Genomic DNA, 23,685 nt, shown 5'->3' with positions numbered 1-23,685 from the left:
CAATCAACAATATAAAGTACCTAGATGGTCCATAAAATTGCTGAATAGAGTCACATGCACGTTCTAGAATGTGTTTAAGAAATTGAGTGGCACATTATAAATTTTAAGGTAAGAGTGGCTTAAAATTAAATTCCCTGTGATATATGCAGTGCACATGAATATGAAGATTTTGAAAATTGATGTTATGACCAATAGAATTGTTAATAATTTTTCTCATCACCTATAAGGTAAAATGACCAAGATAATAATGCAAAGTCTTGATTTGATCAAGATAGAAAATTTATTTTGTATGTAATATATGGTACGGTTTGATGCATGTATAGTATATATCCATATGGTATATATGTAAGCTTGACATATCCATTATTTTGATTAAAAGGAGAAATTTCTCTTTGTTGCTATCATGGGTTTTAATATGAAAACTATTCTGACGGATATCTCTATAACTTAGTAAGGTACAAGTTGAATTAAGATACAATAAAGCATCATTGATTATGACTTGAGTACCCATAAAGAGAGTAATTATGATACGATCAGAGTCAATAATTACTGCATCGTGTCTAGCGATTATCAAAATATTTTCTTATCTCTTTGTAAGAGTTTGGAAATATTTTGTTTCACTAAGTATAGAATTTATGGTGCAATTGTCCACTAGGCACATTTCTCCTCCATCGGATTGACTTCCGTACAAATCCATATATAGAAATAAAGAATTTAGTATGAAATTATTTATCAAATATATAGAATACATGCATACTTTATATAGTATCATAATATTGTGAAATACAATATATATAATGATGATAACATATTTATTACAACAACTAATAGACGTAGATAAGCTAATATCTAAGGAGTTGGGAGACTAGTTAAAGTCTCTAAACATGTCGTTCAAAGCATATTCGACAATCATGTTCTTCGTGCTCATGGGGTCTTCTGGCTGCTGGAGAGTGTGATCGTTACTTGTTTCGTGTGGAACTTATTGTGAATAACTAGACTACTTGTTATGGTACAATTGAAGATTGAAGTGTACTTCATACCTTTGCTATTGAGCAGATCGGTTACGTCCTACAGATTGTAAATATAGATCAACTAAATATCTTGGGGTGTGGTATTCCTTAATGGAGTGCTTGTAACATCCACATTTGTGACAAACATTAGATTGGTCAAGTTTAGGTTTAGAAATGTCTTTCCCCTGCTCCGGTGCATGTGGCTTCTACTTCCTGTTGCATACGCGTTAACTTTAAAGTTCATTGGTTGGCGTCTAAAAGGTTCATCGAACTTGTTGTTATTCTAGACATTAGTATGTATTTCAGGTAAAGGAGCAACGTCTATTGGGCATTGATGATAATTCCTTAGAAGGTGTTCATCATGATTTTCAACCTGAAGTAATATATGTATTAAGTCAGAATAAACTTGGTATTCTCTTGCACGGTATTATTGATGTAAGATCCTATCAGCAGGAAGCACAATAGATAAAGTTTTCTCTATCTTCTCCATATATGTAGGTTCTTTTCGTAAAAATGCAACTTGAAACATATTTTATGAATGGTATGATTGTAATCTCTAATGGACTTAAAGTCTTGTAGTTTGAGATATGTCCATTCATAACTTGCATCAGACATAATGACTGACTTCTATTGTTCATATCTTATTTTGAGAGCTAGCCACATAGTGCTAGGATTTTCTTCCATCAAATATTCAGATTTGAGATCCGAATGGATATGATGTCTTATTAAGTATAAATCTCCATATTTAATTTGATCTGTTAGCAGTGGATCTTCCTTTTGGGGAGGTTGGAGTACCACTACAATTCCACGGGACGCGAGGCTGGCCTTAACATCCATAGCCCATGTTGGGTAGTTGCGACCATCGAGTGCGAGTGCATTCTAGTCATCTTGACCTACATGGATTTAAACCATAGACTTGATTAATTTAATGTAGGTAAATTAAAAATCATTATGATAATTTTGTAATAATGATGCAAAATAAAAAAAATTACGTTAAGACTTGAAGTACATAGTGTAGACCTTAAATTATGTAGCTAACATGTTGAAGATAATCACCAAATGTAGTGTAGATCTCGTAGTAGTAGTAGGCATAATCTGACATTTGTCAGTAGATATCTATATTCTATCGCCTTATGTTATACTAAGTAGAATATTTGGAGGAACACATTGAAGGTAATCATTAAAATTAAGATGACAAAAATGTAAACATCACAGTAATGACAGATAATCTGCAAATATGTAGTAGATTCCATAATTCTATTACCTCGTGTTTCACAAATATTTAAATTGAGGTAATCACTTAATTTGATTTTGCATTTTAATTCTGCTTGAATTAAGCACCTTTTGACATAAGAGCTCTTTTAGCTTAATTAAGGTGAATTAATATGTAATTCTGTAACAAAATAATCTCAATGACAAAATTAACACAATTGTTAACATAGTTGCATGTTAAAGGGAATACATAATAGCAAACACATTCAACATTACAGAGTTTCTAAAAACAGAATCTGAAATGTGAAGTTACAACAATAAACAACACAATACACAATTATAATAAACACCGACAGCCTCAACATGAAAAGTACTTGAAACAGAGTACTATTTGGTCGGACCATCTTGGAATATGTTAGAAACTCAGGGGGTTTCTACAAAATGGCCTGAGGCGGGTGAGGATGCTGGCTGCCGGTGCGGGCCAAGACAACCTGGGCTAAAGCCCAGCTAGCCTTTGGGCCCATAAGGCTAGTGCGGGGGCGCTGCGGCAAGCCATTGAGGCATGCGTGAAAATGGACAGAGGGTGAGGCATCGCATAATCTTCATGAGTCTATTTTCCGTTTGGATGGTCATGCCTTCTGGGACATTAGGGTTGCATTGCCGGTTGCTTAGGCCTCAATTCTCATGTTCTCTTCTTTAGACACAATGTAAGGCATAGTCTCTGCTTTTCTAGTCATCCTAGGATCGCTTTGTCAAATGTTCTACCATTTCTCTGTTTAAATCTCTCGAAATTGATCACACGAAAACCGTATTACTATATTTGTCTTTTGAAATTATTTGATATAAAGATAAATCTTCTAGCATTTTAGTAGGACGGAGCCTCTCCCAGCTGAAGAGCTTAACTACTGGTGAAAGAGCGTCGTCTGATAAAAGGACGAAGAGAGATGCTAGATCCCTGCCGGCTGGCAGGATCATCCGGTAGAAGAAGAAACGACGAGGGAGAAGATAAACCTCGAAGTAATTATAGCTCAGTCGTTTAGAACATATCTACCTTTGTTCGAATCTTAGAGTCGATATAGATATTCGTGAATGTGTTTTGGGTTTAATGGGTTGTCCGTATAAGAGTAATCTGATCTAGTGGATACATATAATCTTAGACAAAAGCATGTTTGTTGCCCGCATACACTATTTCAGTTTAACCCGTGGATACAAGCTGATTTAGGAGGGAAACTCGATCCGTAGTCAATGTCACAAAATCACCTTCACACGAGTAACCAATCACAATCTCAATTCTTATATCCACTTATGTAGCCTTAGATCCGATTAACCAAACAAAAACTTAGCTTGATCTATCTAAACAAATGAAACTAACTAAATATTTTTCTTTTTAACAAATATAACTCCGCTCAACCTTTATATATGATTCATACAGGCAGTCACACCTTTAGTGGGCGTGCTTGCACTAGGTGAGTGTGATGTGAGTGCTTTAGCAGGTGTACTTCAACTTGTACTTTAAAAAAAAAAGAAGATAAAATCAAATACTCCACCGATCGGACACATATATTATATAGAACTCGTTTGGATAAGTTATGGCTTTAGAGCTTCTAGCTAGTTGTGGTCGTTGAATTTTGATTATTTGTTTTTATAATAAACTTTTAACTTCCCAGCAAACCAAAAACTAAAAAACTCATATCAGAACAGATTCTAGTTTATTTCAGCCATAACCGCTTCCTCGATCAGGCAAAAGAAAAAAAATTAAGATAAAAAATCAGCTATTTAAATATATTCTGATTTTTTAAAAGAAAAGTCAAAAACATCTATCCAACTGGGAGAGTAGTTTTACACATGGCGGTGGCTGGGAATTCCGGATGGCGCCGCGTTCGAGTCTCAACAAGGTCGGTGCCGTGGAATATCCCTCGCATAGGCGTGGGAGGTGGACGGACGCGACGTGCGGGCGCGCATTTGGGCCGGGTGTCATCCCAGATTCCCAGGTTCCGCCGTTTCCGCGGCTTTTCACGCTCCGCGCGGCGCGGGCGCGCAAGCGAGTCCACTCGGCGTCGCTGGGGGGCCTGGGTGGACCGAGCCCAACGGCCAGCTGTTGCTGGCTCAGGCCGCTGGGCTAATTGGACGAGTGGTCCGGGGGCAGTTGGTGACCACGTGAGTTGTCTACCAGGCCGAGATGGGCCTACTGGAACAGTCTTATGTCGTACCGTCGTACGGCCGATCTGGCAGCCTGACAGGTTGCTGCTCGTCGTGGATGCCGAAGGTGATTGCCGGGCCTCTGCGCATGCTGTCCTGTACTACAGTACACGAGTACGAACGAGTCCGTCCGGCGAAGATCAACCAAGCTTGTTCCCGTGAGACTTGAGTCGTTGCAACGCCCGTGTTGAGCTACTCCTACAGTAGCTGCCTGTCAAGAATCAAGTCTCCAGTTGTTTGGTTCGTACTCGTTAATAGGTTGCGTACGCTTCCATGCCGATGATAGTTAAGATAACTTCACGGGTACTTCACTACGAGTAAGATCCGCGTGAGCTCCATCAGTGCTTCACCTTCACTACGAGTGTCCGAGTAATGGCTGAGGCAACTGATAAGAGTGATATGTACCATTGTGTGAAGTTCTGCAAGACTGCCGAGCTGTGGAAAAACAGTGTCCAAATCGCAAAGTCAATCGATCGCATTCGATCAGGAACCCTGCCACCCACTTGCATGCCCGACAACGCGACACGGTGCCATGCCGCCATGATCGCCGAACGTGCCCGTGCCGCACGAGCGAGCTGTCGTGAGAATTTGGGGGGGGGGGGGGGGGGGGGAGAATCACCCCAAGTGCCCCCGCGTTTCCTTCCTCCTGGCCGGTACCCATTTGGCGCCGATTCTTGCCCCCCGGGGCCGGCCTTTGGTTTCTTCCAAAGCCGCTGATGGGATCGTGGCAAACACCCGCCTTTACCCAAAGCGACTTCACATAGGCCTGCCTTACTGTAGCTTTATTTCTAGCGTTTGTTGCTCTCCTTTTCGCCGGTTTTTCCGATCAGTGTACAGCGTCCAATATGCCTCTTTCTAGAGCAGGATGGTCTCGGCGAGAAGAAAAGAAGAGGAGGCAAGAGAAGAATCAATCTGCGACAAGACAGAAAGCTGGTTCTTTAATTCGCGTCGGACCGGGACAATATTCCTCCAATCATTTCGTTGCGTTCTTCCCCCTCATGGCCGTGTTTCGTGACTCGTGAGTGGCACCCTTATCTCTTCCCGTGAGCTTCCTTTTATCGCTTAGCTATCAGCACGTTGCTGAACAAATCAATCTGCTTATTGATATTACCGTGCATATGTTTCATAATTTATGCTCGAGACATTTGTCATGTGCAGTATGTTCAGAATATGCAGTCAAACTTGCCGGCGAAATTACAGGGGAGCTGGAGCACACACGCATGAAAGACGCGGTATATATATGTACCAGTAGTCTGCTGGTAAACGATGCGCTCGCAAATGTCGCGCAGATCTCGCATCAGCAGAATCACGTCCCAACAAAAAGAGATCTGCCGAACAGCATCACCATATGTCGTTTGCGTAAGCAGCTTTCAGACCCAACTGTGTGTTAGTACTGGTTTACAACTGCTCGGCTCTGTGCAGCTTTGGAAACATAAGAGACATTGGCGCCGAAAGATGATTCGTTGTAGTGCAGTATTGGAAGCTGTACAGTGTATGCAGCAAGCATCGTATGGTGCCCGAGGTGCCTGTTTCATTTCGGGAAAGTTTGTATTGGAAGAATGCGTGCTCTACACATGTGAGCCGGAAAAGAGGCGTACAAATACAGATGTTCGATGGCGAAGATAAAGAATGGTACTACACAAAGCTGATCGAGACCATTTCCGGAATAAAGCAATCTGCCACATGTGCGAAAGAAAGCGGCTCCGAGAAGAAATGGAACTAGAGTACTGCATCGTCCACTCGACAAGTAAAGGTTCAAAAGGAAAGCAAATCACCCCAAAGAGAAAAGGGAGCAACGGATCGATACTAAATCCATATTTTTGTTTCTGTCTACGTGTTGTGTTTGTGCGAGAAGCACAATTAGTACGTGTGGTCGCTAGTCGCTCTTCTTTTAACGAGTGTCAAAATATAGACACATAGCAGCCATAATCAGCGAGAAAGCCAAGATACAACCAACCTTTAGCTTGTTTTTAGTCTGTTTGTCATATCTTTCAGAGCAGCTTTTCGGTTGGGATCAAAAGGCTATACTAAATAATAGTTTTTACTCACTAAATAGAATACGAGTGATTCTCTGAAATGAACTAAAAACTAAGAGCTAAAAAAAGTAGCTTTACCTGATTCACTTTCCATACAAAATCGTTTACTTCATATATTTTATTTTAAGAATCACCAGAGAATTATTTTAACCATAAAATCACTTTCTTCAAAAAATTTAGATAAAAAAACTCTACCAAACAGATCCTTAGTTTCTTTATTCTCCTTACAAATAATTACATGGTTGTATTGATAGTCTCTTCAACAGCAGATCTAACTACTGTCTACAAGAATGGTATAGATGACTTCTCCTGTGGAGGAACTATAGCACGATCTCCAACATTAATACGAACACACTGTGATAGAGTGCAACGAGTATAATCATGTTCAGCACACGATTAGTTAGCAGTTGACTTTTATTTCTTATCATGTCCCCTCTCCATGGCATAAGCTCAAAATATAATGATCTATTAGTTAGAAGTCGACTTTTTTTACTTCTTCTCACGTTCCCTCTCCACCGCATAAGCTCGAATATGAGGTAAGCATGGTCAGTCTTGTTACACATGCACTAGGGACGTCTCCAACGATACAAGACAACTACCATAAAGGAGATCACGTTAGATTTTTACCTACGTGAAGGGAAGAGTTAACAAAGATAGAGAAAAATAAGCTACTAATTAATAATTAATTTATAGCGCTCTTCAAGACACATGCAGAATTTTAGTAACTAGCGTACAACCCGTGCGACTGCACAGATTAAAAATTTAGCTTACGGTTAAATTATAAATATTTATGTTAATAATGATTGTATGCCAAGATACATCAAATATTTATATTTAAATATTAGAATGTAAAATATAAATGTAATTTTTTTTTACAATATTGGAATCATGTTTATTATTTGTGAATAGATCTAATTTATAATTTTCATTTTATGTGTTATGCAAATTGATTTTTATTTGTTTCTTAATTTTTTGAAATTATTATTATTTTTAATGTTGTCACCGCATCTCATATTATTTTTTGGAAATACATTATAAATTCTTTGATATTATTTTTGTGTGATAATCCGTAATATGTTTGCGTTCTGTTGTTTTACTTTTTAATGTTTGATTGTAATTGATTTGGAAAAGTGTGTTGATTACTAACGTAACTAAGTTAGAGTTTGTTAATGTAATCTTGTTGGACAAATGATATCTACAACAAAAAATAAAAGAAAAGTCAAGGTAAGAAGTAGTATTGATGCTGGATTCTATGATTTATTTTTTAATCTTCTACGTTGTTTCGTCTGGTTGTTGATCTATAGTTACAGTTAGTCCATCAATTAATTCGACGGTTGAATATTTTTGTTTTTTATGGAAATTTCTAGTATTTTTTTAGATTAACGTGGAGGAAAAAAAAAGTCCCTAATTAGTAAATATAAGATCCTTAATTCTTCTCATGTCTAAAACGCCAGCTCTTTAAAGACAGAAGGGAGTACACCTTACAACATTGAGTATATTATTGACTATATCGTTGACGATGCTATAATGCACGTCCCTGCATGAGCTTGGAGCATTAGCACCAACTTGCAGTGTTTCAACGAAGTGGTACGGTACAGTGGCACTATAGTCAAAACTTGAGTCATTAAGCGAATCTTTGATGAAACAAAGGGGGAAAAAAACCACTCTCCACTATCATAATTCTATTAGAATGCTTAGCGTCTGTTCGTTTGGGTTCTACTTCTGTTTTCTCCTAAAATTGTGTTTTTGGATTTTTTTAAAAACTGATTTTGGATTTTAACTGTTGTATTTTACAATAATTTTTTATCTGTTTAGCACATTACTTCTCAGAAAAACTACTCTCAGTTAGTTTTTCAGTTTCTAGTTTATTTTCTCAGAAACAAATTTCTAATTTCTTCAGAAATCACTTTTCAGCAAACTCGTTTATTTGAATTTTTAACTTCTAAGCTACTGATAGAAGCAGAAGCCCGAAACAAACTGAAATGAAATAACTCACGAGTTTGTTTTTTTTCTTTGCTCAAATGGAATAACTCACGACTTTGTAAGTTAGTGCAACTGCAGAGTGCACGACCATTACTGAGTCACTGAATTGTGCTGCGTTGCACAAACTCGAAACTTTAGCCTCGCTATGCAACCGTGGTACTCCTATCCTACCTCCGCTTGGTACCCAGCACGTAGTATCACTCCCCCTGACGAGTCACGAAGCATCGCATCAGCGATCAATCACGTCCCGTCGCGACCGACCTGTCGATTAACCCGGAACTGGCCTCCGGCTTCCCAGGAAACCCCAAAACCGCGGACTAGCCGCACGGATCACGGGGCAGAGCGGGTAGCACGGTACACACTGCCCAGGGAGGGGCTCGCGTCGCGTGGCAATAATGAGGTTGGGCGGGGATGGGATGCCGCGGATTGAGAGAGGGAGAGAGAGAGAGAGGAGCAGTAGATTAGGGATGTGTTTGTTTTAGTTTTGTATAGTGGATTTTAGTTTCTATAATTTAAAGTTAAATAAATATATAGTTTTTTATTATAGCTTTTTATAATTTGTTTGTTGGATTGTGGAAATTTAAGAAGTTGGTTTTTTCAATTTTTCATAGATTGTGAAAGTTTGGTTTATTAAACTGTCTATAATTTTTTTTTAAAAATCTATCATCTAAAACATTTTTACCATATAATTTTTTACGATTATTAATTTACAAGTGTTTTCTAAAATCCAAACTGAACTCTAATTACTCTAGAAGAAGTCGCCATCCGTCCGTCCTGCGCCGGGCGCCGTGCCAGGGCAGATGCTGCTGACCTCACCCATACACTTCACGCCCGCCGCACTGCCGCGACAAAACCACCCGGCCCCCCACCCACGCCAGGCGGCCACCCGCCTGCCCGTCCGCCCCCGCGCTTTTCTTTTACCGCTGAGCCCCCCTCCCCCCTCCCGTTCCCACCACGTCAAGATCTGATCCATCACCCGTCCCGTCCAATCGCCTCCCCCTCGTGATCCCGACGACGACACATTCACACAGCTCGGTTCCGTGCTTTTTCCCCACACCCCCGGGCCTCCGATTCACAAGGGTGGTACAAGTAGAAACGTGGAACTGGGCAGGAGTAGGCAGCGAGCACTCGGGGCGCACCTCGGGGCGCACCACAAGCGCGCCGGCACCGCCCACCTACCTGAGTCACCCAACCTATAGGAAGGGGGTAGGGAGTAGCAGTAGCCAGTAGACAGTGTAGCACTGCGGCTCCTACCACCACGCCTCCATTCCCATCCCCATTCCCATCTATACCACACCGCTGCAGATCTCTATCCAGTCCACCCGCGCTGCAGCCAGCTCTCGCATGGTTTCTCCCTTCCCCCAGGTGACTCATCTTTTATTTTTCTTGTGGTGGCATATTTATTTTGATTTTCTTTGGTTCAGTGCTGATCTTTCTTCTTGGCGGTGGTGTTGCTGCAGGAGTGGCAGATCTGTGCGCGTGATCCCTAACTTGGATCCTGGTGATTTGGTTGTTCTTAGTCCTTCCGGCAACCTGGTAGGCTACTCACCTCGGTTTGATGTGTTTGTTCGTTTTGATTTTCGGTAATGTGGGTTGATTCCATTTGTGAGGGGCTTGGGGGAAGAGAAACTGAAGAGTGAAGTGGGTTTCTATTGGGGTTTAGTGCCGCAACCCACAGTGTACCTTCTTTGTCCCCCCTTGCATTGTTGTAGCTAGTAGTAATCTTCGTGGATGATGCCATCGGTGGGTAATCTGCAGAACGAAAGCCAAAGATTTGAGCTTTATTTCAACCCAGCCCATGAAATCCATCATGTATTACAGCAGCAATTTCGTGGCTTTGCTTTTGTTCTGTACCTGCAGTTTTACCGTCTCGCTTAGTTGCTTACAGTAAGAGCCCCATGTTAACAGAGGATCACTGGACTATTTTTTTTTTCTTTTTCAAGCCACTCAAGATAATCAAATGGAAAAGGGCCGTTTTTTCATCAGGGAAACAAGAAAAGATGTTCCGTTGTCGATGGCATACATTGTTTTAGGACTGAACTATTGACGGTTACCTGGTCCCCTGGCAATTGCATATACTTTTCTTTATTATAGAAGCTACACACGGTCTGCAGTAATGTATAGATATTAGTATCAGGCCACCACTAAAAAACTAAATTTGGTCACTTTTTATCATTAGTGGGAGCTGTTTTTCATTTGTTTTATGTATCTTGCGTGCAAGATTATTGACATGCCCTCCTTAGAACATATTATTGTGCCAAGAACTGTCGGCGTATGAGCCCCTCCCCACCGCATACAGACATGTAGAAACAGCATAAACACTACAAACAGGATTCCCGGGAGACAAAATGATGCAATCATCCACTGACACATTCTTAGTTCTTAATTAAGATAACACAACACAATATTGAATGGCACTTCTACTTCCTGCTATTTTTCTTGCTGATCACTATTTCCAGGGGACTTGTATTTCTGGCAGAAATAGTAGGAATTACATATCTGATAGTTTCTCTGGCATTCTTTTTGCATTTTCAGGTTATAGGGAAGTACGATTTCTTGAATCTCCGTTTAAAATTCAGGATATTCAGTTGAATCAACTATAACTGTGTTACCGTTCATACACGTGATAAATTGAAAAGTTCTGCTTATGTTCACCCATCACAAAGATGCCAACAAAAGGACAGTTCAGTAATGAAAGGAATGTGAAGATCATATCAGGTCGTGATGGACAAAAGAAGGGAAATTTACAACATGCCCAAATTGTACAAGCCCCGAAGGAGAGGGTCACAGCAGTCAGTGGATGCGTGGATGGAAAATTCGAAGATAGAATCAGAGTTGCAAAACATGATAAGTTCCGCAGCCAACGGGAGCCTTGGAATGCAGAAAGGGCTGCATGCATGAAGGGCTCAAAACCATGGCCTGGTCGAAAGGCAACTGCTGTTGATGAACTTGTCAAGCATATGTCAAATGTCCCTTCATATTTACAGCGTAAAGAGACTGCATACCATCTTCAAGACAAGGCGCTGAATGTTGGAGTCCTTGAGTGGGACCTTCTTTCTAACTGGTCTCAGCAACAAAAGCATGAGCTCTCTAGAAGTCATGGAGCCTCTCCATCCAATACTACTAGGTCTGTGCTATTCTCGTCTCCATCACATTCTTCTGCAAGCCCCAGCACCAGATCTCTTGAGAGCAATCAATCTACTCCAATGAGTGACCATCAGCATTCATCTATCAGAGCTCAGCAGAGTAGGCTTGCTGATAAACACCATGGGAAGGCAAGATATTCACCTAGCCCAAATTCTGTGGTATTGAGCTTGTTGCCAGGGCATGGCAAATACCTCTGTGCAGAGAACAGCTGTAATTATGGTGGCCTGGGCCTCAACAATGTATCTCTACCCTCAGACTCTGTAGGTTCTTCCTCTAGAAGTTGCGAAAGACATGAAATGGTTGAAGATGAAGAGACTAGAAGGAAGATTGAAGACATTGTCCATCACTGTTCCCGTAGGCTTTTTACAGACAGCGATAACATTGCGAAAAATTTCTTCACATCAAATAGCAATGATTCCATGAATAACGGTCATGAACAGAGCAGTGGAAATGATTCCATGTGTAACAATGGAGAAAATTTTGAGTCACTAATAGCTAGTGCTGTGATGGACACAGGTGGAAATGGCAGTATGTCACCTGACGGTTTCTTGGAGGATATTGAGCTGTCCCATGAATTTCCTCGAATTCCATACTCATGTCCACTTCCCATCATAGATTCAGCTGAAGAGATTGGCACCAGTGGCACTGCAGCTAGAGATCATTTTGTTGGTACGGCTGCAAGAATAAATGAGAACTGTAACCGAAACCGTGCTGTCATCAGTGTCACTGAGCATCCTCTCCAATGTTCTGCAAAGTTCAATGATATGGGTAGGATGCCTGATCATCATCTAGTTTTTGGGATGAATCGAGTGAGCCGCAGTTCTAGCCTGAAGGAGGCACCATATGGTCGACAACCCGAGGTAGTGACCTCTGTCGATAAGATAGGAGAGAGGTCATCATCCAACAGCAAAGGTCGGCGCAGCCCATTGAGGAGAATGTTGGATCCAATATTAAAGCCAAGGCAAACATTCTCTTCTAGTCCAATGCGACCTTCATTTGTTCCGAAGTGTCAGCTTCCAGGCAATACCAGTAAGCAGTCTCTTGACTTGGGGGGATCACTGTCACGGAATGTGCAGCGAAGGTCAGTTGACATGGTAGTGAATTCGAATTACCAGACCGAAGCAAATGTAAACCAGCCTCCTCGTGTGCTATTGAACAATGCGAGATACCTGCAGCAAGTAAAGGATTCAGCAACAACAAGGCAAGCACTTATGCAGCTAGCATGGAAGAATGGCTTGCCTTTATTCATGCTGTCTTATGGTGATTCTGATGTCCTGGCGGCCACTGTTAGAAGGACAGGTGTCCCTGGTAAGGATGATCTGGAAAGCACATATGCTGTATTCAGTGTTGAAGAATCTAAGAAGAAAAGTGGCGCATGGATCATGGCAGGGGGTAAGAACAAGAAACATCAACTGTTATCCAGCATAGTTGGGGAAATGAGGGTTGCTCGTCGAAAATCAAGATGCTGCCACACAAAAAATGTTCATATCCACAGGGAATTTGTGTTGGTTGGTTCTGAATTGCTACCATCATCTGAAGAATCAGGTGATTCACACGTTAGTGGAGAGCTTGCGGCCTTCATAAGCGCATTGCCTGAGCAAGAAGCAGAAACTTCTTGTCAATCATCTTCACAGAATTCCGGACGAAGAAGTTCAGCGCCGGTTTGCTGTTGTTGCCCCCAGCTGGGAAACTTCCAGCCTAGTACCAGCAATGCTACTTCCGGTTCAGCCAATGTTATTGCCATAGTTCCTAATGGCTTCCACGGCACATCAACTTCTGGACAGACATTACCTCTGATCGAGAGGTGGAAATCAGGAGGAGCATGTGACTGTGGCGGGTGGGATGAAGGTTGCATGCTGAGTGTCCTCACTGATGGCACTCAAGAAAACGAAGGTGCCATTCAGGTTAACCAGGCATTGGATGGCAGTCAGCGATTTGACCTTATCGTTCAGGTCTGCCATTGTCCCCCCCACCCCCCCCCCCCTCCCCTCTCCGCCTACGTTTATGATTTATCTCTGTTATGACAAAACAAAGCAACTGGTGATTTACATAACCTGTATTTGCAGGGTCGATCGCGAGAAGATAGGCATGCCTTTAGTATGGTCTCTTTCAAAGAAGGGTTATACACGGTCGAGTTCAGATCATCCATTTCTTTACTTCAAGCTTTTGCAATGTGTATAGTGATGCTTCATGGGAGGTACCCTAGCAGGACTCAAGCAGGTTTGCAAGCATCGCAAGAGCATGATCTCCTTGCTGATCATGAGCTCAAGACTATGGCAGCCAGGCAAGCTAGACCTCCGACCAGCTATGTGCCCCACCGGCCACCTCTTTCTCCCGTAGGCCGAGCCTAACTTATCACGATAAAATGTATGTTATTTCCGCGTCTTCTCTTTCTCTCTCTTCAGTTGTGTAGCGCCGGTGGGATCAGTATACCATGGTCCTCTGTTCCATATTTTTTATTTTTTGAAAAGGTAAGTTTCATTAACTCTTAGTATTATATCGAGGTGATATTACATAAGTGACAGCCAAAAAGAGCCAATGAGCTAGAATGAAAACTTTACACGATTATTGAGATTGGCTTTAAAGCGTATTCTAGATTGCTATTTAAACCAGGTGAGGAGTTTTTGAAACACTCGTCTCAAAACATGCCACCGCTGGCATGTAGTAACCAGCACGTGATGTTTTTGCCAGTGCAACATAGACCACGCAAAAATAATCTATAATGGAGAAATAGATTTTTTCAGTTAAAAAATAATGTCATTTTTGCATAGTTATATAGATTGATAAAAAGTGATAGTTGCAGCTAATATATTAGTTTTCAAATTTTTACTAATACATTGAAGCCAATTTCGAAACATATTCGGTGATGTGTAAAGGTTTGAGGCTACACGATAATTATAAAAGAGGTGTTTAATTATCTTATTTTTTGATAAAAGCAACAATTATGATTCCCTATTTATTATCTTTTAATTATGTTATCTTTTGTTAAAAGAATTTATTTTTAAGGTATCCGAGAAAAATCTTTATTTTTAACGGTAATTTAAGTTTACGTATTGGGTTGTTTGAGATTGGTTCGTCACCTCGTACAAGAACCTTACGAAGGGAGTTGAAAAAAAATATTCTAGAGTGGGTTAAGCTCAATCAAAATTCGTCATGTTCATGTGCCAAAGTGATATTAGAGAGGTGAGCCACTAAATCTGTCCATACTATCAATTTTGGACCATCAAGGTCTGGCCTGAAAGTTATGTTTGGTAGATTATTTTATAGGGCTAAATATAGTCTCTTGTTTGTTTCACGCTATAGTATAAAGTTGGGGATATTAGTCTATTAGAGGTAAATTGTTACTGAACGTTATTTCGGAACCATCCTTTATATTGAAGGTGTCGTAACGGAATATAATACTATGTTTTATTTTTATCAGACCAGCCTAAAAGTGGGAGTCACATGATTTATCTTCAATCTACGAATGAGATTTGAACCCCATATATTTATTCCGAAGTAAATTTTGCCAAAACTCATCTTCTGTTAGTATTTTATATAACCATTTAAAAAGGAGTATGAGTTTTAGATCTCTAGACCCAGATCCCTAGTTCTCCTGGTCTATGGGTTTATAAAGGATTTTCTATTTTACTAGGTGGTTTTTTTTTCTAACTATCGCTTTGCCGGTACAACCTAGAGTAAAAGTAATCGAACCTTCTGCGTACCCTATGAGGAATATGGAAGAAAGATATCATATATACGGGTAAGCTACTGATAACTAAGTCTAGAAGGACTAGCCTGACAGCCGTGTTAAGATACTTAGTTTTTTAACTGCTCAACCTCTTTTCAATACGTTCTTTAACTCCATTTTAGTCTAAATTCGCGAGTTTACAATAGTGAATTGAGATATCTTGATAGCACAGAGATAGCTCACGCTTTGCATATCTAAATATTTTTATATATTGATTGTTTTTATCTTGTACTAAGCCGAAGCAGAACAATTCCTCTGGTTCATATGCAGTGCACATATCGAAAGTGATGAATCAGTGTGCAATTGGCTTTATAGGTAGCTACCTGTACATGTTGATGTTGTATTACTGTGCTATGATGTTGCTGGCTCATCTCAGTGCTTAGTTACCCTCTATACCTGTCTCCTCTTGTCAGTTACTCCCATGCTGAAATGAGATACCCTTGCTGTCTGTTGCGATCCTTCTTTTTTTTCCTTTTCTTTTTACGGAACTCTGTTTCATCCTCACCAGCATTTGTGCTACTGCTGAACTTTATCTTCTGGATGCCTGAAGCTGCCATGTACTATTATCCTCACGAACTTCAATTTTCTCGTCGGAGCGCATCCAGTAGATTCTGCCTTGAGCACATTCAGGCTTGCCACAGATGTGCTGCAGCGTGGAATTTGTTGATATCAGAGAAGTCTAGTTGAAGCGTATGAGCGAGACAATTAAATGGTCTAGTATTGTGACCGGCAGAATTGGGATATCCATTCAGATTTACAGTGACTGAGCATGATAAGCTCATTACAATATAGCTAATCAGAATATCTAGTTCGGATTACTCACTACTCACTCCTTGCCTCAATTCTAGCTGAGGTATACCACACCTCGAGAAAAAAAAAAAAGAATCCCAGCCTGAGATATATAATATATTTACAGATCTTACGGCAAGTAATCTTATAGTAACAAGTGTCTCGTACATATACATGCTCTTCCCTTAGCACTGTAAGTACGTATGTCATGAGTAGTCACGACCTCGCAATGAGCGAGTCCGACTCGTCCAAGTTCACGGCGGCCACCTGCGACGGCCCGACGCGGACAGTCACCACCGGTATCCTTATCGGCGGCGGCCGCGCGTCAGCCTTGACGACGGCGACGTCCTGGCTCTCCTTGCCCTCCCTGAGATCGCTGGGCGGCAGGAAGCAGTCCATGGACAGACCCCAGATGTTGAAGTCCACCTCCTCGATGTTCCACGTCTCCTCCATGCGCGTCCTGGTGTTGCCGTCTTGGCAGTCCCCGAACCTGACGAGCGAGACGGCGGTGCGGCCGGCGTGGGCGATGTTGACGCCGTCGACGGCGCGGTAGTCGTCGAGGTGCGACTCCATGGTGGTCTCCCAGAAGACGCTGCCGCCGGCGCCGCCGCTGGACTTGATCTGGAGCAGGTGCGAGTCCTCGAGCTGCACCAGCAGGCCGGTGCGCTGGCTGAAGTAGCCCCACACGGTGTGCCGGATGATCTCGACGCTGCCGCTGTTTCGCGCGCGCAGGCTCGACGCCTCCGCCTCCACCTTGAGCACGAAGCAGTCCTCGCCGTCGATGCTCCGCTCGCCGATGCACACCGAGTCTGCGAACAGGCTCGCCGTCAGCTGCGGGTCAAGCCCCTGTACGTCAAAGCCATGCGGAAGTTTAATCAGCTTGTCGTGTCCGTCCATTCCGATCGTAAAGAAAAAAAATTGTAACTCGTGTGAAAACGTGAATTCAAACACACATGCAGCAGCATTAGTAAAATGGCAGTGGTGTCGACTTAGCAACCAAGCTACAGTTGACTCCATGGTCAAATCATCGAGCACGCGGGGTACACGAGATTATACTATCTCCCTAGTCTTGGTTCGCTTTTGTTCATCGGGTTGGTGCAGCGCGATTAGCGGGGAGAGTCGGGTGGAACCAGCTGACAAAGTGCACGTCACCAACCGATTGATGGCGCGGGGGTCTCAGCCTTCAGTCTCATCTCTTTAGGCCCAGGTCCACGTGATGTGTCCTGCCGCGTTCGCGCACATGGCCGCACGTTGTATGGCCCGACTCCCGCTCCCCTAATCACGCTGCTCCGTGCCAATCAAGCCTAGCCTTCCCAGCCCGCCGTTGCTGTTGCGCTAATGACAGACCCCTCTGTCCCAGCGGCAGGGTTCTGCCACGACCAATGTGACGCAGACGAGCCTCCGAATCTGTGTACCGGCGCCTGGATCTCGATCATGCTACGAGTTCATGATGAGCAAAACCACTCAGACTTATCCCCGACATTGCCTTGCACCTTGGTCGCCGCTCACAGCTCAGTGATGTTATTACTTTTCGCGAGTGCTGAATAGGCGTCATTATATCACTGGGCGTGTGGGCGTTCGATCTGTCTGTTCTGTCCTACCGGCAGTGTGCAGGGGAGATCTACATGCCGTGACATGCATCTACGGCACTCTCGACTCATACTCATGGTGTTCGTCCACTGTCCAGTTGACGTGTACATACTAGCATCACGTCCGTTCCAATGTCCAGCACCAGGAACGATAACAACAATGGAGTACGTCCGGCCAATAGGCCATCGCAACATAAGATCGGCTTTGGCACAATATCATCTGGCTGTTGAGTTAAACAAACTTACTAGATGGGGGTTGAATGTGTTTTTAGCATACTACGCGATTGTGCATTCGACAAGTCCTAGGAACCCTGTACGTATGCGAACTACCAAGGACACATGGGGTGTACAGTGAAAGCTGGGAAAATTGTAGGTAAATTACGCATGGACCGAGGGGCGTACGTACGCACCTGGAGCGACCGGCGGAGCGGTCGCGGGGGGCCGCGAGAGGCGTGGGACTGGTGCCATGGCGTCTGGCGCCACGCCACCTTGCCATCGCTACCGGCGCTGATCTTGCAGCCGGACACGACGAGCTCCAGGCACCACAGCTCCGGCTTCTTCTGCCACAGCACGAACCCGCCGATCTCGCCGCCGCCGCCCTTGCCGCCCTTCTTCCCGCCGCGGTGCCCGTTGCCAGTGCCGCCGTGGCCTTCCGCGTCGCTGCTGTTGAGCTCCGCGGCAGTCATCTTCACCTTTCCCATCGCGTACATGCTCGTCACCTTGTTCAGCGCCCACTCCCCGCCCGACGCCGCTATGTATTGCTGCACTATGTACTTCGCCGTGGACGACTCCTGCAGCACGAGCACATAGATGGATATATCAGTCGATCAACACTTCGTCAAGACCAGTCAATAAACCGGAGAAGAAACCGATGAGAATGCTGGTTCGAGAGCGATCGTACAATGCGATCGGACTTGAGCTGTTCACAGAGGACAGAGGACGGCGACTGCTTGGCGTGGTGGACGGGCAGCGGGATGAGCGGCGCGCCGATGACACCGAGCATGAGCTGGAGCTCCCCGCGGCTCATGGAGCATGGCTCTCCCGCGCCGGAGCGGTCGGCGGCGTGCGACCGCATCCATGACTTGACGTTGGTGCAGCCGAACTTGGAGCCGCGGGAGCCGCCGCCGCTGCCGGAGAACATCTCCTCGGGGATGGGCACCTCCAGCACCGTGTCCAGCGCGTCATCCCGCTCCAGGTTCGGGCAGAGTTTCCTCATCGGACGGGCGCGCGCAGGCAGCTCAGGGCTTCCCTCTTCCTGGTTGTGCCGCGGTGCGGCCTTGTGAGTTCTCTCTGGTGTGGTGCTGCAGCTCGCAGGTCGCAGCGTTATGGTGCCTCCCCACTCCTCCTCGGCCTCGGGGTGGACTTGTACCGGTTCTGATAAATCGGGCGGGCAGCTGGCAGGTGGGGCCTTTTATTATTTTGCCGCAAGTTCGGTCGTGGACCGCACGCTCGCTGCTGTGCTACCTGTTAAATTTTTCTCCTTTTCTTTTGTCCATATTTCGTCGTTCGTGTGCACATACGACTACACGTTCGTTGCCCTTTTGCGAGTCTCAACCTTTTGCTGTCTTCAGTGTTCCCAATTCCCACATATCCACTTCCTACCAAGAGCGTGCGTGGGAGTTTATGCGGACCCTCTAGTCTGATCATGGGTGTAGTTGGTAGAAATACAAATGTTTTTATTTGAACAAGAAAATTCCGAAGCTTTTGTTTGGTCGAACTGTACTGGTGATAGTCCTATTTGGTCATTTGGACTTGCATACTGGTACTACTTAGATCAGTTGAGACTTCATAAATGTTAAAAAGGGGGGAAATACTGACAGCGGCGTATTCACGTAGTTCCCATTGGATGAAAGCCGAGTGTAAAGACTTGGTGAAGCCGAAGTTCTCAGCGAGTACTTCGAATTGATTCCTTACGTACTTGAGCTATGAACACTAGAAAAGCCTCCACGATGAATCCGAGATGCACCCAACACAACCACCAAGTTCCGGCTTTGGTTCACTCCCATCCCAGTTTCCCCACACCTACTGCAACGTACGATCGCGCAAGTATACCTGCTCCGAGCACGGTGGAGTCCCTTTCCATAACCGGTACACTGCCTACGTGACTGGCCCCTTCAAAAGATTTGGAGGGACGACTGGTAGACTCTGCTGACGCTCGCGCATGCACCCGACTCGCTGGGCCCCCGTGTTAGGTGCCGCAATGATCGGCGCTGGATTGCTACGCCGATTCGGGCAGGTGGATGTGACGCACTTTTCACCGGCGCGCGCCCCTCCCGGTGGTTGGGCCGGCAGGCTTCGAGGCGCCGGCGCAGTGACAGCTCTGAAATGAAGGGCGCGCGCCCGGGCAGACGGGTGAATTTCCGCTCGTTTTGTGTGCGCTGGTGGTGTGCGTTTCCGTCGTCCGTGCGTGCGTGCTGCTCCGCGCGCCGGTGTTATTGTATTCGCGTTCGTGGGGGTGGCGGGTGGGGATCTTGTCGTCGGCTTCTCCCGACGTGCCAACCAGGTTGTTGCTGCCGCCGCTGCAGCGCGCTAGCTTCTAACGGCCAGTCAGTCTGCCAGGCCATGGCCATGGCCTCCACCACTCTGTCCTCATCATTGTTTGCAGAGGCCGCGACAGGTGTCCGGCTGCCGCTCGACATGGGAGATCCACGGATCAATCAGACCAATATTCCTCATCGTTTACAGTCGTACACGATTGACGATCCGATTTGATCCGGTCGCGGTACATGACGACATGTTAAATATCTCATATTTTTCTAGTCGAATCGTAGGACCAATCACAAAAAAATACCGGGAAACTAATGATTAACCCGATCCACATTTTGGATAATGGCGATCGACCAAAGCGGATCTGATAAGAAGATTATTGGTAAATCCTACAGCACGCAGTGAGTGCTGAACCATGTCGCTTTGCGGGGTTTACCGGCGAGAGATCACCTGCCGGCCGCTGTCACGATTGGTGAGCCGGGTTTGCTGGTGGCATCGGTTGCCTTGCCACAGTGACGGGAATATTATCTGCTGGACGTGCTATGTGCTATCCCCAACAACCTGACACCGCGATCTTAATTCCGGTGAGCAACCTGTGTCTTTCGTGCTATAACTGAAATGCTAAACAAGCCACTGCTCGCTAATTTCACGTCAAGGCCCGACATCACCGGACTCCTCGGACACCGACGCTTTCACCGGCGGTAACGAACGAACGACACTCTTACTGCTGGCTGCGCCCACTACTGGAGTGGTGGTTCCGGTGGTCACATCGGCGTGGAAGAATTGGCCGTGTTGCACGTTACCGACAATTCATTCATTGATTCAAAGGTGTCAATGACCAATAACTGAAAAATGTTGCGGGGCTGATAAGACTCCGATTTTTTATTTCGCAGGGAAATAAAGTCAAAAGCAATTGGGTTGCGGGAAGGACTACTTCATAGAGTTAGGCAGATGGCAGAACGGATCCAAATCATAATAAACAGCCGTAAAAGGTCAAAGAGAAAAACAAAACAAAAAAAGGGTTCGATTCTGGAACTAGCACATCAGCCTGTAGAGCAACTGCCAAGGAGAACAAGGATGCATGTTACCACCGGACGGCAAGCTCGCGACTGCAACCGCAAGTAGGCGCAGGAAGCTCGTACCAGACGGCGCATGGTTCTCGCACTGGTCCGTCCACATCGGTTGCCGGAGATATGTCAGCAGCAAAGCGGAGCACTGTTTTTCGCACTGTCCTGGTGCGCGCGACCAACTCGGCAAGACGGCAACGCCCTCCCCAATCATCTCCTCCTCGTTTTACCCGGTTGGTGCGCACCGCATAGCCGCGCGCGGCCGGCGGCAGCAATAGAAAACTAACCGCGCCGAGCAGCACTTTTTTTTGATAGAATATGAGAATTAATTAATATAGTTGATGTACTGTATTGAGCTTGGAGAGTAAAATATATAGAGTATAAGGTTTGGAGGGCAAGAAGTTACTCCTAAAGATAAGTTAGGTATTTTAGGATTATAATCAAATCTAAACTAACATATCTGAAGATATCCTAAATATATTCTAATATCTCCGTAGTCATAGCGGGAGTATCGCAGACGATCAGACCGAAAAAGAAGTCGAAGGTGTCGAGCCGACGAACTGATATCCCCCATAGTCGTAGTGTCGCAGTGTTGCGAGTATTTGCGACTGGAGTGGAAACTGATGAGGAGCCCATGTAGATGGTAGATGGGCGCGGGAAGGCCCTAAGGGAAGAGGACGATTATGTAGATGAGGTTAGTGTCGAAGGAGAGGTCGATGTCGAAGTTGATGCAATAGAGGCTGTTGAGGCCGAGGCGTGCACCGGATTTGCCAGGCTCGGGAACGCATCGGGGATGAAAACACATATCGGTGTTGCCAGTACCGGACGCGTGAAGGTAGGGAGCCCAACCATACGCCAATGTTTGATGGTTGCGGTTCGCAGAGTGGCGAGGAGGAGAGTGCCGATACACCCCGCGGTTCCTGGAGTAAATGAAGTAGTCGGGGAGGAGTCTGCGATGTTGGCTATGAGGTTGTACTAGACGAGGGCGGTAGAGGGAGGCAGAACCAACAGTTTGGAGCGGCGATGCCAGTGTCCGAGAGAGCATAACGACGGTGCTCGAAGAAGCCAGCAAAGAACACCCGAATAGCATGACAAAGATCAAGTGCGCTGACGACTAAGACAACGACATGCCAAGAAAGGCGGTGTCGATCAGCCGGAGTGTCGCGGTGCGTAGGGACGGCGAGAACCTTCGTTGGCTAAACTGCACAGCGGTGCTACGGAGGCACGACCACGGGCTGCAGCACTGTGGTCCGAATGCGACACAGCAGCAGCTGGGGCGGTGACGCGTGAAACGGGCGCACGCACGACCTGCTTCGCCCATGAGTAGAGAAAACGGGCACGAGGACGGTGGGCGACGAAAACCGATCTTGGATCTAAAAAACCAAAGAGAAACACCGATCAACCACCAGCGAGAGAGAAAACCTCAATTAACAGATCAGGAAAAGACTCTATAGTACGACCAATCAACATAATTGACGACGGGAATGCTATGTATGGACAGGGCTGCCCTAGCGGAGATCATAGAGATTGATCTCCTAAGGGGCGTGTGATGCGAAAGCTGACGGCGGTTAGGATTTATAACATAGGATCATAATCTAAATTAATTATAAACTATCATATTTAGAGATATCCAAATATAGTCTTACACTTTGGAGCTGTAAAGCGTGGCCGTCCGCGTCGACACCTCGCATGCGCTAGCGCGAGTGCGGGCTTTGAAAGATGGCCGTGCTGTGTTTTGTCACAGCCATCCACACCACGGCGTGAGTTGGGCACTCAGCAAGTAGCAGCAGCCCAGCTAATGGGTGCGGGAGTCTCTGACCGTGTGGAGACGCAAGGCTAGCTCCAAGTAAAAAGGGGATGCCTCATGGCTAGATACATCGTCGACTAGGTGAATTTGTGAGCGAGAGGTGGAGAGGGTTCAGACCTTCAGATCGTTATCTGACTAATGGATGCACAATCTGCGGAGAAATTTTTTGCCGAAAGCGACGCGTGCCGGAAAGAAATAGAGAACGTGGAGAAATGACAATTTCTTTGTGCCAGCATCTGCAATCGAGTGCCGATGCCTCTGACTCCTCCGCAATTATTGCAAATGGCCGTTCGAACTCGAAAGGCCAATAGTACAGGCCGGTAGTGCGATGCCTTTTTCAGTACTACCATGGCTGCGCTAGGGTAATCCGCCGTGCGAAAGGACATTTCGAGCAAAAGCTAACGGTCCTTGCTTGCCCGGAAATGGTGTCCGTCCTTCACTCAGGTTTTACCGTGTCGGGTCAATTCAGGTTTTACCGCGTCGGGTCAAGCAGCTACCGGATAGGGCACAAGCTTGGCGAAGCTTGTTATGAAATTCTACACAGAGTAACATAGCTGGTGGATCGATCGCAAGTGGAAGTACTCGGTTAGGTTCCAGAATTTTCATTAACACAATCACTGGTAGGCAAA

The 23,685-nt window shown here is 45.0% G+C and overlaps 2 protein-coding genes across 2 annotated transcripts; one reads left to right on the top strand and one right to left on the bottom strand.

Annotated features, from left to right (window-relative positions):
* The first annotated feature begins 9,348 nt into the window (after positions 1 to 9,348).
* LOC133912139 (uncharacterized) lies at positions 9,349 to 14,172 on the top strand. The gene is made up of 4 exons (XM_062354728.1): positions 9,349 to 9,805; positions 9,901 to 9,976; positions 10,976 to 13,539; positions 13,654 to 14,172. The coding sequence occupies exons 3-4, from the start codon at positions 11,107 to 11,109 to the stop codon at positions 13,936 to 13,938; spliced, it is 2,718 nt and encodes a 905-aa protein (XP_062210712.1). The 5' UTR covers positions 9,349 to 9,805; positions 9,901 to 9,976; positions 10,976 to 11,106; the 3' UTR covers positions 13,939 to 14,172.
* A 1,850-nt stretch (positions 14,173 to 16,022) lies between these two features.
* Positions 16,023 to 19,083, bottom strand: LOC133912140 (uncharacterized). Its single transcript, XM_062354730.1, has 3 exons — positions 18,597 to 19,083; positions 18,106 to 18,486; positions 16,023 to 16,952 (listed from the first exon to the last, which is right to left on the bottom strand). The coding sequence occupies exons 1-3, from the start codon at positions 18,909 to 18,911 to the stop codon at positions 16,323 to 16,325; spliced, it is 1,326 nt and encodes a 441-aa protein (XP_062210714.1). The 5' UTR covers positions 18,912 to 19,083; the 3' UTR covers positions 16,023 to 16,322.
* Positions 19,084 to 23,685: the final 4,602 nt, after the last annotated feature.

Source organism: Phragmites australis, chromosome 3 (assembly GCF_958298935.1).
Source record: "Phragmites australis chromosome 3, lpPhrAust1.1, whole genome shotgun sequence".
Taxonomy (NCBI): domain Eukaryota; kingdom Viridiplantae; phylum Streptophyta; class Magnoliopsida; order Poales; family Poaceae; genus Phragmites; species Phragmites australis.
This window is presented reverse-complemented; position numbering and strand designations above follow the sequence as displayed.